Genomic DNA, 17,888 nt, shown 5'->3' with positions numbered 1-17,888 from the left:
GAGAGTGGAAAATATCTATTCAATTCAGTCATTTTCTGCAGTGTTTTGCTGTAATTGTTTGTGCTTTCAAGAGAGCTAAGTGCACTGAGGACAAGCAGCCATATTGCCACCGCATTACATTGCTTCTCTCATCGGATCTCACACTAGGGACTTGGCGCCGCAAGGTAGAGAAATTACCTCCCAGTAGTTAAATAGCTGAACCATTGACATAGCATCTTTCTTTCTCTCTCTCATTTTCTGTCTTCCTCACTTTCTGTCTCTTTCTGCTCTCGCTCTCCCCTGGAGACTTGCCATTTCCTTGGAAGATAGAAGGCATATTTTAAACTGCATTTAACATTCAGCCACTTATTTCATGCAATTCACTGCATTATTAAAATACCTTCATACCCTCTTAATTATTTTTCTAGCTCTCCTCCATCCCTGCAGAACTGATAATTGGTGTTATTTATCTAAACAATGCCACTGTGTGATTCTTAGGGTGGGAGCACTTGAATAATGGATGAGGACAAATGCAAAGCAATTGCACTTACTCTGACTTTGGCACTATCCATGTCAGTGTGATGCTACCATTTATGCTCGAGGAAAGGAAATGGCAGCCGCGTGTTTACTCCTTCGCTGCACTCTCTACTTATAATAAAGCAAGACGTGATATTAACTTGCCAGAGAGGCCAGACTGGGTTAAATTTGTCAGTTCCTCTTGTCCAATTCCAGTGGGGCTTGTGGTCTCATAATGAAAAGCCTCTTGGAGTCTCTGGGATAGACTGAGGCACAGAGGCTGAAAAGATAGAATGAACAAAAAGATGTTTTGCTTTGGAAACATTTCATTGAGTGTTTGGGGCGCTTGGAGTCCTGAAGCGTAGTGTCTTTTCTCGTCAGCCACCAGAATATCTTATGAGTGAGTTTTAAAATGCGCCATTGAAGTCGATGACGTCTTTGGAGATGTGATTGTGCCGTCACCGGTCATGTGGTTGAACTGAAAAAGCAGCTACAGTAGTAGTACCATGTATTCCAGAGTGATTTTACAGATCTCTTGAGTCATCTGCTGCAGAATAAATGCAAAAAACTTTTAAAACTAATTCATACTTACATGTTACAGTTGTTATAGTTGGGTCAGTGTAATATTTAATAATGCATAACAGGTCATGATGAAGGTTTTCAATAGTGACCATGGTACAGATCAAATGTTCGACAGCAACAAGAATTTCATTTGATTCATTGCTCGTCAATGCTGAGACATAAGTGGTCCTGCTATAAAACATTATATACTCTTCGTAGAGCATCCAGCTAACATCTCTGTTGTCCTCTCTCCCCTGTTGCCCTTCAGGTTCAGCAGCGCAGCCCTTCAGTCCCTTCTGGTTCACAGTGGAGCCCCAGGACACTCTGGCCATTCGGGGCAACTCGGCACTGCTCAACTGCTCGGCTCACAGCGACGCAGCTACGGCGGCACGTATAGAGTGGAAGAAAGACGGCACCTTCATGAGCCTGGTTTCAGACGAAAGACGACACATACTTCCCGATGGCTCGCTGTTCTTCAACCACGTGGTCCATTCTAAGCACAATAAGCCTGACGAGGGCACCTATCAGTGTGTCGCCACTATCGACAACCTGGGATCCATTTCCAGCCGCACGGCCCGTCTTTCTGTAGCCGGTAAGAGCTGCCAGAGTTATCAACCTATTTAAATAATCGATTTTTACCATGCCATGCACTCCTTGAACATCATGGTAAAAGAATACAGGCGTAATCATAGTTCATAGCGAATTGTTTTGACAATTAAACATTTGCTGCCAGATAATGGGAGGACTTGAAATAACTGACTTTGAAAACTCGTGTACATGAGGAAAGGCTTTGCGCTCCTTCAGTACACAAGTGATTTTACTTCACTGGCTGATGAGAACGCTCTCGATTGACCATTGATGAGTGAAAACACTTGTGTGTAAGGACTAATTACCTCACCAAACTCCCAGTTTAGCTCTTCCCTGCTTTAATACCACAATTACTGAATCTACCTGTGAGGATGTGTGTAAAAGAAGGTCATAATAATAAGTGAGAATCAAAAGTGGTATTAAAAACGCATAATTTACAGCATAAATAACACACGGATTAGACAAATCTAATTTAAAGATCCTACAAATGCATAGCCACACAACATCGCTAAGTGTGAAGAAGTTTTTTAGTTTCTTTCCCTCGTTGATTGTTTTTTGTCCTTGAATTGCTCAGCCATTTGTACTCGCTCTTCTACTCTTCTATAAAATTTCCTCACCTCACTGGAGCCTGAATGCATCGCCCTACCGGATAAATGCTTGTAAAAAGGTCTGTCTTTTTTTCCATTACTACTCCTACAATGTGACCTTGTTCAGTTTGAGAACAGCAAGTGACGTGGGATTATTAGGTGTTTTGAGTCAAGTCGTGCCCCGAAATTCAATTTGCAGCTGGAGGAGCCACGGAAGGCATTTACTGTGTGCTTTCTGCTCAGCAGTGCTCTGCCAGATTTTAAGACGCTCGAGAGAGGCCCCTTGTTGACAATGGGATAGTACAGTATAAGCCTCTCGGAACTGAGTGCCTGTGTGAAGTTACTGTCTGACTGTGATTCTGTTTCTTCTCATAGGCTTTTGAATTACAAGTTAATGAGGCAGGATATTACCAATGGAGGAATTTTTCCTTCCTCACTCACTGGAATTTAGTTGTATAACTGCATGTGCAACATGATCTCCCACACGCTACTTGTCTTGAAAAAACAAAATTTGAAAGCATACAGCATCGGCACAGTTCTTCAGTGTTTCAAAAGAATACAGCGAGTGGCCGAATTAAAGTATTTAACTGGTAGACACCAGCGGGAGGGAAACTTTGAGAGACACATTTTAAGACATCCCATTCCCAGGCTTCATCAACACCTGTCTCTGAAGGTGCATCGACCTATAATACAGAGGAGACTTGTTTAGTTCCTGTGCCAAGACGAGTTGTGCTATTAGACAGCCTCACAGCCAGTGGGATCTGCCTGGGTCAACCTTGATGGGATGTTAGATTCAATCAATTTCTACTTGAAGGGAGGAGCAAGTGAAATCTGTCAGCCGTTATAGGCACACACACACACATATATATACACAACGGCACACTTTTCACATGGAAATTCGTAGATGTAAGAGCTTTAGCTATGCACATGCGTACACGCACGAGTGTTGAACACATTAAGCTATTGCATTTATGGTTCTACTTGAACACATACACACATGCATGACCACTGATGTATCTCCAGCTGGCTGGCAGGTGGCCAATAAAAAGGTTAATTGCAGTGTAGAGAGAGCAGGCCATTAGGCTGCCATCAGACCCTGGAACGATGGTGCTGGCGGGGGCGGCGTGGGCAAGACCTCTCAGATGTAATGACGGAATGAGTCACGGGTGGCTAGCGTGGCAGGGAGCATATCTGACAAATACCAGGGTAATATCTGGGATTGATTGCTAGGAGACGTGCAGCTCATTCTTCTCATAGAAACACCTCCACTTCCACACACCGTCGCCATCAACACCACGCTGCTTTGCTCCTCAGCTTCACCTCTTTGCCTGACTCCTGCTCTCTTCGGATATCTTTTTGACGACGCTCACACATGCACAAATCGCTGTTTTGTGATCGTTGTAAATGTGATCACAGTCAGATATGTTTGACCATTCCACGTCTTAGAAACTAGAGCAATGTGAACATCACAAATTCAACCAGCTGAAGGAAATCTTTTTATCCTCCATTCTTACTTTTTCTGTTTGTCCTTCCTCTTTATAGGCACAGAGGACCAAGCATAGAGTATACACTGAATAAACTCTTCCTCCTAGATGGCTTTAAGAAAAAGTCACATTGAGCTCATGAATGACTCAAGTGAAAATTTGCTTTCTTTTGTCAACTTACATCACTGCACTGCATTGACAATACCAATAGAACTGAAGGAAATAGTCAACTTCTTTTTAGTGTCCAATGTCAAATTTCTCCTTATAGAAAGCTTTTCTTAAATACTTGGCTTCCCCTACACTATGTAGTAGAAACCATTGTTAGAATAAGGTATTCTAGTCATTAGGACATTTTTTTATTTTCTGTACTGCCCAGCTTTGATGTCACATTCATGTGCGCGTGGCGTCTCTCTCTGCCTTGTCTGTCTTATTTGCTCTTGCATTGCCATACAGTCTGTCTCTGTGTGTTTTACTCTCTGTGTGCACAGTCAGATACTGTGGAAGCACAAGCAGACTAAGAAAAGAGAGGGGGAGTGTGGCCCAGTGGGGCGCAATCTTATGTATTCAGTTTGAGTCTCTGTAAGAGAAAAGGAGGGGGAGAAAAATTAAAGGGCAGAGAGAGAGCGAGCGGTGTACAGCAGTGATAGCCAGGACACAGAGCGGGACGCGAGTAATGAGAAATCCCATCTTAACTGTCTGATGTTCCCCCGCATAGTCATCCCTCCTCCCACTGGCACGCTTTGAACTCAGTCCTCCTTAAGAATTGCTTGAGGTGAACCCCACCTCGCTACCACCGAACAGGGAAACCCCCAAACAGGAAAATGGAGAATTAATTTTGCCCTTTCTTTGGCTCCCTCACTATCTCGCGGCCTCTTTGTTTTGTTTCCTGTCTGACCCTCTCCATATGTAGATGAGGCAGTTCTCCATTCAAATGTATCAGCTTTTTGTTTGACTTCTCTGTTTCTGCCCTATCTGTTCCTCTCTGTTTTACGTTCTTCTCTCTCACCTATAGGCTACTGTGGTATATAAAGATAACCAAAGCCTCTTATCACTTTGCTTTGATATCATGTTTCACTGAAATCTAATTTCTTCCTCCCCACAGTAGTAGAAATTACACCAGCACTCTTCATGTGTCATGTGTGTGTCGCCTCATATTTAAGCATGCTCATCCTTTGATACAGTCGGACACCCTTAGAAGGATTTAGGGGTGTCGGCAGATTCTTTAATCCCTTTTTTGATGTATTTTAATCTGTTTTTCTTTTGGTGGGGTGGGTTGCACCCCCAAGGACATGACAGCTTGAAAATGTGAAAAGGGACGATTGCATCAATATTGCATGGATAGCCCTTTGTGGTTCTGTCGGAGACACTTTGTAAGTCACACAGTCGATTAATTAAGCTGGCGTCTTTGCACATTGTAAATAATCAAACATCAGCTATGTTTTGACAACATAAAGTGGATGTCAAACAAATATGGATAAGGGATTTCATTTGGGTTAAAAACAACATAATGGTCCATATGCGCCGAGGTTTGCAAGATTTTCTGTAAATGCTTCTCAATGTGTTGCTCCCGCAGCATGACTACACAATTAGCGTCACTAATTGGATTTTTCTATTAGTGACTCTGATGAGCAAAATGTAAATGCTGCCAGACAACCTAAATATATATCCATACGCAGTCTAGTGTGCCGGATAGTTATCGTGTACAGTGGGAGTCTTCTTTCGTCTTTGAAAGCAGACTGATGAGGCTTGCGCTGCTCCTCTGTGCCTTTACAAATTCACACATATACTGTGAATGGCCCATGTCATATGCTGGCTAAATGTAATCTGTGCAATAGATTCTGCCACTATGGATTTTACAGTATTCAGCTCATCATCAATTTTTTGTTGGGGCTGTGTTAATAGGTCCTGTAGTTCGCTGTGCTGTTGAATTGTACTGTGTTATATTTATGTCACACCTCATATCATTTTGGTTTCTACTAACTCTATTACTCAGTATGTATTCATATACACTTACTCACTTCAGTATTCCCAATATCCCAATTTTGAAAGAGTGCTCCAGTGTCCTACATATAGTTGGCCAGAAATGGCAGTCTCGGGATTCCTTGGCCAGTTAAAGTTTATAATTCAAAAGCCGTGGGTGTGCATGTCCTTAAATAACCTTGTCACTGTCAACTTTCTGCAATTACCCCATTACTTCCATATCATGTTAACAAGAAACTGGTTTGTCCTCATTTGGTGATGCAGTCAAAAGAAAAGACAATCCAAGTAGATGATAATGAATAAAGTCCCTTGCCACAGATGAACAGTACAGGTTAAAATCCAGATATTTTTAAAAGGACACTGTGGAATCCCTCAATATATACAGCCTTTTGTATAATTATCCCAAAAAGAAAATATAACACTCTTTAAGCTTCATCATCATATTAACTTTTCTTACACTAAATATCAGCCATGTGGTAGGAGACAGGCGAGAGATGGATTTTTTTTTTGACAAACTGCATCTAGATCTTTATTTTCCAGTGGAACCACTCACCGAACGGCATGCATTCATCCCACTTGCCCAAAGAACACCACCGCTGCTCTTTCTTTCTCCTTTGTCTCACTTTTTTTTCCTCCTTTCTCCCGCTTAATCAACCTCCTGTCTTTTCTTTTTACCTGCTTTACTACCTCTCTCAGCCCACCATTTTTTCTTTATTATCCTTTTGCCCTCCACCTCTCTGCTGCTATAACACACCCACTGGCACACGCTAGCACACACAGACTCTTGTGCTTGCCTATTTTGCAGTTCCACAGTGGCTGCACCCAAGTTGTAAAGCGCCAAAATGGCAAACAAACAGTAATAAATCTCAAAAACATCTCCCTTATTCTCAAAGGAACCCCAGAAAGAAATGCATCAACCATGTCATTGTTTTCCTATTAAAGTTTTAATCTTGTGTTTTTTGAGTGTGTGCATGTGACTTAGTATGTCCACACCAAGTCTCATTTTTGTTTGCTCTTCTACAATAAGTTAACATTTTACACACCCCAAAACTGTGCTTTCATAAAGCATTCTCCTCAGTTTGATATGAAATTTTGTTTTAGTTTGGACGTGGTAAATATGTTTCAAATATGCTGACAAATGTCAGCTCAAACCCGTATGTGTTACGTGAATGTTGCTGTTCTAGATGCCACCTAATGCAGGTGTCTCTGGTCTGTATTTATGTATGTTTTGTCAACAACAAAAACTAGACTGATCAAGCATCTCAGCTATCTTGGAGCATCGCAGGAATCATTGCTTGACAGGGATAATGAGTCCCACTTACCAGCTGAGAACAAATCACTCCATTGTTTGTGATTAGTTGTTTCTGAAACCAAGTAGAGTAACCAAGCTGCCTGGCCCCGCACACATCTTTGTTGTTGGTAAGTTAAAAAAGGAAAAGAAAATGTTTTGTTTAGACAAAGAACTTTGCAAAATGCCAGCATAGATTCTGGTAGTTTCCAAATGTAAACAGTGTTTTTAAATTCACAGTATGCACCTCATTGCAGACATTATCTTAGCCTAGCCCATGTTGGTGTGCACGTTTCCAGGTGTAGGCACTACCCCCTTATGACCAATTATGTGCTGCTTTGCTGCTGAGGGCTGGGGTCGTTGCCATGACGAATGGTTCTGACCCGGAAGCGGGGTCAGGGTCACAGCGGTGTTCCATTACCCTGATTTCCATCTGTCTCTGGCACATGCGAGGAGGGATGGAGGCAACAAGATGGGATAGACTGGAGGTAAAGCAGAGAGGAGAGACCGATGCAAGCCTGCACTTCTGCTGAGGCGCATTAATCATATGTTGGGCTGAAAAATGAAAACATTCAGCTACTCTTGGAGCACAAGTAATGAAAAAGGAAAATAACTAGCTGGTGATGCTGTTAAAAAAGAAGACAAAATGTGCATCTGAGCTGTTGTAGCCAGCTGCAGGGATGAGGCTGTAAAGGAGACAGAGAAACCAGACTCGCCAACGCAGCGGCTGAGAAAATATGATGTGGGAAATCTTGGTTGAGGATGGAACTGTAAGGAAAGATCCATCTTTTTTCCTCTCTGGAGGACGGCAGCAGGAGAAGAGTGTCAGCAGGGAGTCTGTTGGGCTGGAGGTAGATGACGGCCTCCATTTTACGTGTATTCACTGACTGATTAGGTCCTCTGGGTAGGTGTAGAGGCTGATGGAGACAGCCCTATCTCTGCTCTCCAGACACCTCAGTGTGTGTGTGTGTGTGTGTGTGTGTGTGTGTGTGTGTGTGTGTGTGTGTGTGGGAATGTACACTCATGCGTTTAATTGTCTTAGTGTGTTTATAGAATTTCCCCACTGTATGTGACATATCATCTTTCAACATGACCTTTATCCTGATTGTGAATTAAAAGTTCAGCATGAATGCAAGGTTGTTTGCACACAACGAACCAGTTAAAGCACAAGTTTCTAGTTTGGCCTTTGTTGCTAATATTACCCATATAACACTGAAACCCAGTGAGCAATATTGTATATAAAACAGGGTTACAGCCCACAGAGTGTAAATATAGACTTGTTTACTGTTTTAAGTTACTACTAGATCATGATTTCATGTACTTAAACAAGGTTTTTGTTCTTGAATCTTTAAATCTTTAAAATAAGCTCTGCAGTGTTGTTTTTACACTGAAGATTCACCACAGTGAATAATTTGTTGTAACTATAAAGGACTTAATTACTTCATGTGGTCAGGTCAGACTGAAATTATTGGAATTGACTCATTTCCACCATGAACAGACACAGGTTTTTACCCAGGATGTGTATTGTGTGAAAAGGTGTACAGTATAAGAGAGCAGAGGAGTTGGACATGTGCCAGGAAAGCTTCATCATTAATGTACCTGTTAAATGGATACAGACAGGAAATAGACTAATTTCTCGTTAAATGAATTCTTTCACACTGCCATATGTAGTGCAAACATGGTTTTTCTCGTTAGGGTTCCTGTGCCAATTTATGTGTTACTGCTCAGAGAGCAAACTCAAAATACCTGGAGAGGTTTTGTTCACTACAATGAAGCTGCATTCAGAATTTCAAATTAAAGTGTACTGTCCAATTGTACTCAGACTGTTTTCAGCTTATTTCTGCACTATGCTCTGGCTGGTGCAATTACTGAGTTCTAATGAGAGTGATAATTGACTGCTCAAGTCAGCAGATGAAGATAAACTCTGGGTGCATAATGACTTCCCCAACTCGCTTTACTTGTCTGTGTTTTCGAGCCCACTGCTCCCCATCCCGCACCTCAACTCCTCCACTACCTGCTCTTCTATTCACAACTGTACATAGTGCATCTCCCAATAGGTGTCGAGCATCTGCACATTAGTGACGATTCTTCTTCAAGTCACACACAACCTCAGAGGTTTCCCTTAAAAGCTCGTTTTCACTTCGGACCCGAAGGATGGAATCTTTGCGTCAGTGACAATGTGGCAGCAAGTTTGACATGTTAATCAGCTTGAGTGTTTTGTCTTTTATAGATGCCTCACTATCATCTGCTCTAGAATATCTACTTGTTCGTGCGTAGCATAATTTTACTCTCATTCAATTGCCAACATAGTCAACAGCCACAGTTGTATGTGGGACTTGCTTCAAATATTTGTCAAAAAGCCTCCTGTGACTAAACGTGACACGTTCCCCAATTTTCACTAGAGTGATACAGTAAATTAAGCAGTTTTTCAAATGTGGTGTTTATCACATTAAATTGGACATTGGAAGATATCCTTTACACCAATCAAGTGAAATAACCAATCAGGACTTAACATTAAGCATGCATCCTTTTGGAGAAAACACAGACATATCGATCTAAACCTTCGATCTAAAGTCTTCAACAAGCTTTCCTATCCAGAGTCTGGATTCCTGTAATTCACAGGCCTGAGCATTTCATGGTAATGATGCTTGTCTTGTTGTGTTTGTGCAGGGAGCTGGAATGTAATGCTTTCTAAATGAGTAGCTCTGCATTAAAAATAACATAAGGCTAGAACAGATGACATGAAGGAGAGCAGTTTCCTCTGCAGCATGCAAATCCTACCAAACAAATCACTTCTGCCATTTTGATTGACATCTGACTTTTTATTTATTTCATTTTGGGGTTATTGAGTTGGTTGGATTTGAGTGTAAGCACTGTATCATTCTGGAATGGCAATAATTACTAAAAGGAAATGATTTTACAGCGACATATGCCAATCTAGTTTGGGATTTTCAGTTCATATTATCAAACATGCAAGTATCCATCCCCACAGTCAGAGCACTGAGGGGAATTTAGCAGATGGAGCACTGAGCACAGTACACTAATGTTACATCAAACAGCAGGACAAAGTACTTGCCAAAATGGTTGCTTACAGTGGATTCTCCCTCTATGTCATTGCAAGCAGCAGCTACCGCAGGCCAGCTGTAAGAAAGATGCCCATGTACACCCAAGAACCGCCTGGACAGAGTAGACTGTGCCAAAGCAGAAGATAGACATTCTGGTGGCACTGATTTCTGTCTTGGTATTAGCGTAGCGATAGTATAAAGATGAATTCTGTGTTGTCTTTATTTTTATGAAAACTGTCCCATGTGTAATCCACCAAAAATGAAATAATTACAACAAAAAAGCAGGATATACACTATTTTTTTTAAATTCTGTGTAAAAATCAGACAGTTTATGGTGAAAAATGGTGGTGGAGTAAAATATTCCTAGAAAGTATTCCAGAGGAAAAGGTTCAACCTTAGCTCATGTAAATTACAAAAAAAAAATACACCTTTTAACTCCACAAGCCAAGGTCTATTACTCAATCCTACCTCGAGGATATGAGGTGTATGTACTCCTTGTGTAAACCTCTCAGGGTGGATGTGCATGGCAAAGTTCACACTTAAGTCAAAAAATAGCCGCTTCGTGCAGGGAATTTTTCTACCTAGGGAGAGCCTCACTCAAAGCAGTGAAAAGTCCTTGCAGTGGACAATCCATCACTCATGCAGTTTCTCTCATCTGCATAAAAAAGAGGCTAGACTGCACTTGAGAGCATTTTGTTTATCCTCCCCTCCCTCATTGACATTCACTGTCCTTCCTTGCGGTTCCACAGATAGAGATACCTCCGCAGCCACGGACCAGTGTGCTCATCCACATCGCCCTTTCATCTCCCAAGGCCCATCCGTGTCAGTTTGCATGTGGCAGTTTGGGTTTTTGTATTAAAACGTCCCCATGTTTCAAAGCTAAATTGGGCTTCATAGAGCTTTTGAACCCTGAAAGAGAGAGTTGACTCACATTTTTTTTTTGATGGCTCCACACGCCTTGGGGAAATCTTTTCAAATGCACCTTTGTATTCATCAGACACACGGTGTGGGCAGAAAAAAGTAAGACTTAAAGTTTTTATTCCAGATTGATACGTTCCAGCTAGTCAATTTACTTAATTTTGATATTCAAGGCCACTTCTCTTGACGCCTGCTCTTCCAATGATTTGACAGAGAATAGCTTTGGCAAAAATCATAACTATATTGAAGTTCCCATGAGACCCATTTCCCTCAAGTCTTCCTGTTTTTGGCTAAATTCTGAAGTATTGTCTCCAGATGATGACAAGCATGTCTTATTTTTTTTTATTGGATACTCTTTGAAAGATGGTCTATTTTGTGAGTAAAATGTGTGATTCCAAGGTGACAGAAAAGGGATTTGATTTTGCTACTTTAGATGTAAATAAAATATGTCTGAAATGCATATTTTACTCGACTTGGCTGTGCTGAGGATGCAGAAATATGGTGCAACTGTGGGTGCTTCATTGCATATTCTGCACAGAAAGAGCGCCTCGCCTTGGGCACAGATGGGGTGTATTGAGGAAACCAAAGTGCGAAGTGCTCAGTTGGTGAGCATCTTGGTTTCTTATGCTTCAGAGGCCGACATTATTTATGAATTGCCCTTTTTGCACCATCTGAGCAGGACTCCATAAGCATTGATGGCATTGTGATGACTGTGGAGAGGTGGGGCTTTAACTGAAAAGGCCACTTTCAAGGTGTGAGGGGTTACACCGCCCCGCTTCCACTCGATTCATATCCCATGATCTTGGTCCAACTGACTGGATTTCACTTTCTCCAAAATGCCTTTTCATGCCTTGAAAACTTGGAGGAACCACCGTTTTTTTGTCCCCAGTTTCATTGATATTCTGTCTTTAATGACAAAGAAAAGGGCTTTATCTCAGGAATGTCCACATTTTGCTTGACAATCGTTAATTAGAAAGTTCATTTGCATTTATTTTGTTGCTTTTAGCCAAAGGCGGACTGCATTCCTCACCCGGTGTCACTCAAGGCTAACGTGAAAGGGAGGAAGGTGAACGTTTTTTGTTTTGAATGTGCAGGATGGGTGCTTGCCAAGTATTCCTATACATTCTGCAGAGTGACGGGGGTGAAAATAAAAGCTGAGAATGAATGGGGCACCACACTTGTTCTTCATCTGGAATAAAGACGGTTATTTGGAGCTGTTGGAGCTTGTTCAGTCCTGCTTGAACACAGACTTTCTTAATATGCAAGGGCATGACATGTGTGATGCAGGCAAGACTTGTGTGAGCAAGAACGAAGTGGGAAAAAAGGAGAAAGTGTGATAAACAATGAAGATGGGAAGCAAGGAAGTGATGTGTCATTTCAGTGAGCTACCGTGCTGTGCAGAGAACATAAGGACACTATAAATGGGGTCACAACTGTGCCTCCTTTGACTGAGCTGTCCTGATCTCTGGAGACGGTGTTCAGACTTCTCATCTCTGCCACACAGCACCATCCCGCTTGCTGTGGAGGTGTCAGATTCAGGTGTGTGTGTGAGTGTGTGCTCCCTTATGCTTGATTTCAGGATAGTGAGGAGGTGTTTGGGTTCTTCAAGTTGAATCTGCTGAGGCTTGATTGATATATAATCATTAATGTTTATTTCTGTTTTTTAAAGGCTTGCTGTGCTTGAGTAGTGGCTCCCTGCTGTAGGTGTTGATGTGTAGTATCATGGAGTTGCCTTTTGTACAGACACCAGTCAATGATACTTCATGCAAAAAGAATACAGCAATGAATAAAAGTGACAATCAAGTGCACGGTTTAACGCCAACGTCACTGTTATTCATCACCAAACCATCAGAGAAGACGGCAGTGAAAGAGGAAAACAGAAACCAGGGAACATTGTATCACATCCACTACTAGAGCTTCCTTAAGAAAATAAATCTTTGCTTTGCTTTTTTATGAATAAAATCAGGCATCAAAGGTAAGTTTAATATCCCCGGATGGTTACCAAATATTTGCAGTGGTGGATTTAAAGTTAGTAAGAGCAAGAAAAGAAGTCTCTGCAAAAACACGAACTCCTCCTTGGTCTTAGACACATTCAGTTGTCGGAAAGACAGTTTGCATCAAATAACGTCATGACTCTGATCATCTGCAAACTTAAGAACACACCTTTACTCATAATAAGCCTGACAGTCATTTGTGTAAAAGACAATTAAAAGCGGTAAAAGGACGCAGCCCTGAGGAGGCTCTGGAAGATGAGAGTACACTAGACAGAGAGCAACTTCCACATGGTCTCCTCAGTATCAGAGTGTCAGTGTTGGAGTTGTTTTTTTTTTTTAATGTTTGGGTGCATTCTTCGACGCTGTAGAATAACTTCTGCTCCAAGGTCAATGATAACTATCTCCCCTATTGTTTATTCACACACACACACACACACACAGAGGCAGACAGGGCGAAACAGCACGACCACTGCATGTCTTCTATTCTACACACAGCCAACACTTTTGCTTTTATCCTCCCTCTGCCTCACCTTTCAGCTTCCTTGCACCTTCAGTGCTTTACAGCCAGGAAACGTAAAGCAAGCTTGAATACGGCTTTTGCATCAAAGTGCTGCTCTTTGATGTTTGGGATAAACTGTTTGTATTTAATATTTCTTTGGGCAAAGACATTGTGCAACCTTGTGCTTAAGAGACAGAAATATGCTTACTAATTTGTGTCAGTGAAACATGGATTACACGGGCACAGACACGCACATTATCTTATTTAAGGCTTTACGTCCGTGTTGGACAACAAAATGTGCAGGCTCACATATATACAATTAAGACTCATTAGACGTTGATTTTGTTCGGAGGCATTCGGCATAGCATCTGCTCCATTTGTAGGCAATGCACTGCAGATGGACTGAAGTAATTGCTAATGCCACACTGTCAGACTGTCCAGGTGTTCTAGAGATCTGTTGCATCCTTTTCCATTAGGGTTGACTGATTGATTAGACTGTCTTCACTGTTACTTTGTCTTCCGCACTGTTCCTGATATGATCATTTCAGTACCTGCTTTCTTACCCTCTGTGCAGTACGTGGAGACAAGCCACAACTGCACATTTAAACTCAATGAATAAATCCAGTCCATATTTGCAAATTTAATTAACCACAATAAATAAACAGTCCACCTGTCAGTGGTGTGTAAAGGGTTGCCCACTGAGGGTATACATGCTGGACTTTCTTTGATGATCCTCACACAAATAGAGATCTTGCCCTCTTGCAGCCTATTCAATATGCACTCTATGTTCTCACAGTATTTGATGTCTGTGTTTGCTGCTGTTTGTTTAATCTGTATTATACATGGCATCTGCACCTCACCAGACAAGGCTAATGAACTTTGGAACTGTTTTTTTTTTTTTTTTTATGTCTACACATGGAGACTGGTCTTATCATCATGTCAGATCCCTCACTGAAGTATGAGCGGCTCTGCTTGGCCTGTTATTGGGGCTCAGTGGAGCATCTCTGAATGATGTTTATGTGAATATGGAAAAGAGAGAAAAAGAAATCAAAACTGATTTCTGATCTTTTAGCTCTTGACAGATACAAGCAATCAGCTTTTTTTTTTTCCCTCTGGCAATATAAATTCAAGGGAGTAAACCTGTACTTATAATTATCCAACTAATTGGCTGTAACTGAATGTGATTGACTTGCCAAAACATAAATAAATCATAAAGCGTTTTGGTCTTTCCATTTGTTTCTGTAATGTTTTCTCCAGCTCTCAGCTTTCAGCTCCTCTGACTCATAAGAATCTGTCACTCTGCTGTCCAAGTCTATTTTCCATTTTCTTCATTAAACTTGAACCTGTCACCATTATGGTGATTCTAAATTATAACCCTTATTGTTTGCACACAAAATAAATCTAATGTTTTGGTCTGGAATTCAAGATTAGTGCAAGAGATGTTGTTTGTGTGGTGGGTAGGGAGGCGGTGGTGGTCTGCTTACTCACGTTAATTTGCCACACCATCACACCCCTCAACAACGTAAACGATGATGAATGTCTCTGGCCGTGTTGAGTGGCATCATCACCCTGCTCTACATCTGTGTTTTTCAGAAACATCTGCTGCTCTCACATACTCCTACACTTCTATACATACTCACACAAACAAAGGTGTAGTATTTGGTCCTGTGGTAGGAACAGTGGTTTGTAGAGAAACCCATCCATCTTACAATAGATTGTCATCAGCAGCTCTGCCTGCCTCTGTAACCTCCACTTTGAAAGACAATTCCCTTTAAGTTCAAGTGTCAAGCTGATGCAGCATGGTTGGCTGCCTGAGCCGCCTCATTGTGTCTGCAAGCGCATTTCATTATCAACAATACCACAAAACCAATGCTGATATTTTCCAAATAGCAGCTGCAGATAATTCACAGTTGCTGTAGATGCACATCTACACAATGTTAACCGTATGTGCACATGTGTACGTTAACGCTCCCCTTTGAGCACAGCCCACTTCTCATCTCACTGATGCAGAAAATGTTTTTTTTTGTACCACCTTAGCTTCATTGCGGTATCATCTGAAGCACACGCCCACACACTGTTTTAACAGTAAGGGCTAAATTATGCTTAAGAACAAGTTTGAGCAGCGCTTGTATGTTGTGTTTGACACATTTGCATTTAGCTCCCATAAACCAATGCAAAAGAAGAGTTCTGTGTAAAACAGTGTGCTCTTTCACCGGGCATTATGATGATAAACTACGTGTCAGCCTTTTTTAATGAATAGATACCCTTAATAATTTTAGTGTTGGTTAGAAAAGACAGTTTGTTGTGGAATATTGAGGATAGAAATCATGAATGTTACCCTGCTGAGGTCCTAGTTTTTCCTCAGACTTTGCTTGATGTTGATTTTTTTCTTGTCTACAACACCTTTCAGAGGCTCCCCTTCTCTCTGTCCTCCCCTCTCTGCCCCTTACTCGATCATTTCAGCTGAGGAAGATGCTCCATTTTCTTCTGGCCCCATTCTCCATCCATCTCATTTCCCCGCTAGCTGTTCTTACAGAGCTGGAGCATAAACAGAGCAACAGAGCCACCGATAGCATCTACAGATGTGCCGCCAACATCCCCAGATAAGAACCAGTAGCAGCATGCCCCTCTCTAGCAAACAATAGAGCTCCTACTGAAATCTGTGGTGGGAAGATGGAGAGGAAAGGGGAGGGGTGATAGGAACGGGTGGAGACTGAATGAATGCGAGTCGGAGAGTAATGCAGAAAATGAGAAGTAGACAGCACAGTAGCAGGCAAGAGGCTGAAAAATTGGAGGGAGAGGTGGATGGTGCTGGAGGGAGGGAGAGGCGAGTATGGAGAGGTTATCCCTTCAGCTCCTATCTTACGTGTCCATCAACAGCAGGACAGGGGTGTGTTTGGCTCCTTTATCTGGATGGCCTGTTGAGCTAGTGGAGGGTGGAGGGGCCCTTCATTCCAGCGGAGGGGGGCGTTGCTCTGGCTGCTGTAAGGAAACAAGCACTTGAAGAAAGATTTGAGGACGGGCCAGTGCAATCTGCTCTTTGTGGCACCTGTGCTGGATTTGATTGGCATCTCCTTCGTACACTCCTCCGACACTTGAGGTTGCTCTGTTGAGCTTCTTGCTGCCTTCTCTCTTACCTCTCACCTCCTCCTCCCCTCTTCTCTCTGATAAGGGAGCAAGGGAAACGGGGGAGGTGAGACAGAAAGAGCAAAGGGATGCACGGCCGTAGTGCCAACACATTTATCTGTGCTCGGGTAATGGGAGCAGCCACGGTCTCCCATGGCAACGACCTCTGCGGAAGGTTAGCCTCAAAATGGGCCAAGAATGAGCTAAATTCCCAGTGATAAAATAAGACACCGTAACATGATTAGGGGCCCTAATGCAATAGGTATTGTTTCGGCTACAACTCAATTACCTTTAATGAAAAAGGGCTCTTGTCCCCTGGATACTGTTGGGCGTTACTTGGCTGGAGGTCTACTGTAGCTGTGAACAGGTGAAATGGACACGGGAAGCAGAAGAGACGTGTGATCCCCTGGAAGGCGAGTTTAAACGCTTACATGCTGACTCAGAAACTGAGGATCACGCACAAGTCCAACAGAGACACACAGTGACATCCCTCAGCTTCCCCACAAGGGCAATAGTTTAAAAACATGTGCATCCAACTCATCCTACAGTACAAAGGGAGGAGCTGAATCCAGTAGAACAATTAGTTAATTTAATAATGAATAACTGATGAGGTGATTAATGTGGAACTATTCTGATAATCAAATATCTGTTTTAAGTATCCATCTTACCAAATGTGATGATTTGCTGGTTTTCTTTATCTTTATGTGACACTAAACTGAATATCTTTGGATTGTTCGCTTTGAAGACATCCCCTTTCACCAAATGATTATTAGATGAATTAAGGGAATATTCTGCAGATCAGTTGATAAATGAAAACATAACCATTACTTGTCTTACATCCCGATTCCTTATTAGTTTGAACAAAAGCTCAATTTTTTATCTGCAAGGCCGTGCGGAGTGACATCTCAGAAGATGACAAATGACCCCTGCTGTGTGGGTGCGGCTGCTGGCCGGATGGCTCATAATGATTATTGACAGTTTTTTGTCTGTGTGGGGAAGACAGGATTATAAAGAAAATCATCCATTTTGCATTTCAGGGTTTTGTTAATTATTATGGGCACATATATATACATGACTGTAGTCTGATGAAAGCTCAACAATAAATAATAATTAGCTTTTGGTGGTGTGTAGAGTAACTTTGCCAACTGTTTTGCTGTCTATCAATGTGCAAGACTGCTTTTATTGAACTATTTGACACGTACACATACTTTGATTCATTGAAAGTGAAAGCTGGCTGACTTGCAAGTTACGTCTCAGACTTCAGACTTCGCTTGATCTTTCCCTCTGAAGACTTGAGACTTGA

General features: G+C 41.9%; 1 protein-coding gene across 8 annotated transcripts in view; it reads left to right on the top strand.

Moving 5' to 3' along the window:
• The window catches only part of neo1a (neogenin 1a), a 146,878-nt gene that overhangs the window by 50,568 nt on the left and 78,422 nt on the right, over positions 1 to 17,888 (top strand). For all 8 annotated transcript variants that reach the window (XM_070828394.1, XM_070828409.1, XM_070828379.1 and 5 more), the window contains exon 2: positions 1,325 to 1,648. In XM_070828394.1, coding sequence (XP_070684495.1) covers positions 1,325 to 1,648 — 324 coding nt within the window. The remainder of the gene's footprint in view (positions 1 to 1,324; positions 1,649 to 17,888) is intronic.

This window comes from Pempheris klunzingeri, chromosome 1 (genome assembly GCF_042242105.1).
Source record: "Pempheris klunzingeri isolate RE-2024b chromosome 1, fPemKlu1.hap1, whole genome shotgun sequence".
Classification (NCBI taxonomy): Eukaryota; Metazoa; Chordata; class Actinopteri; order Acropomatiformes; family Pempheridae; genus Pempheris; species Pempheris klunzingeri.
This window is presented reverse-complemented; position numbering and strand designations above follow the sequence as displayed.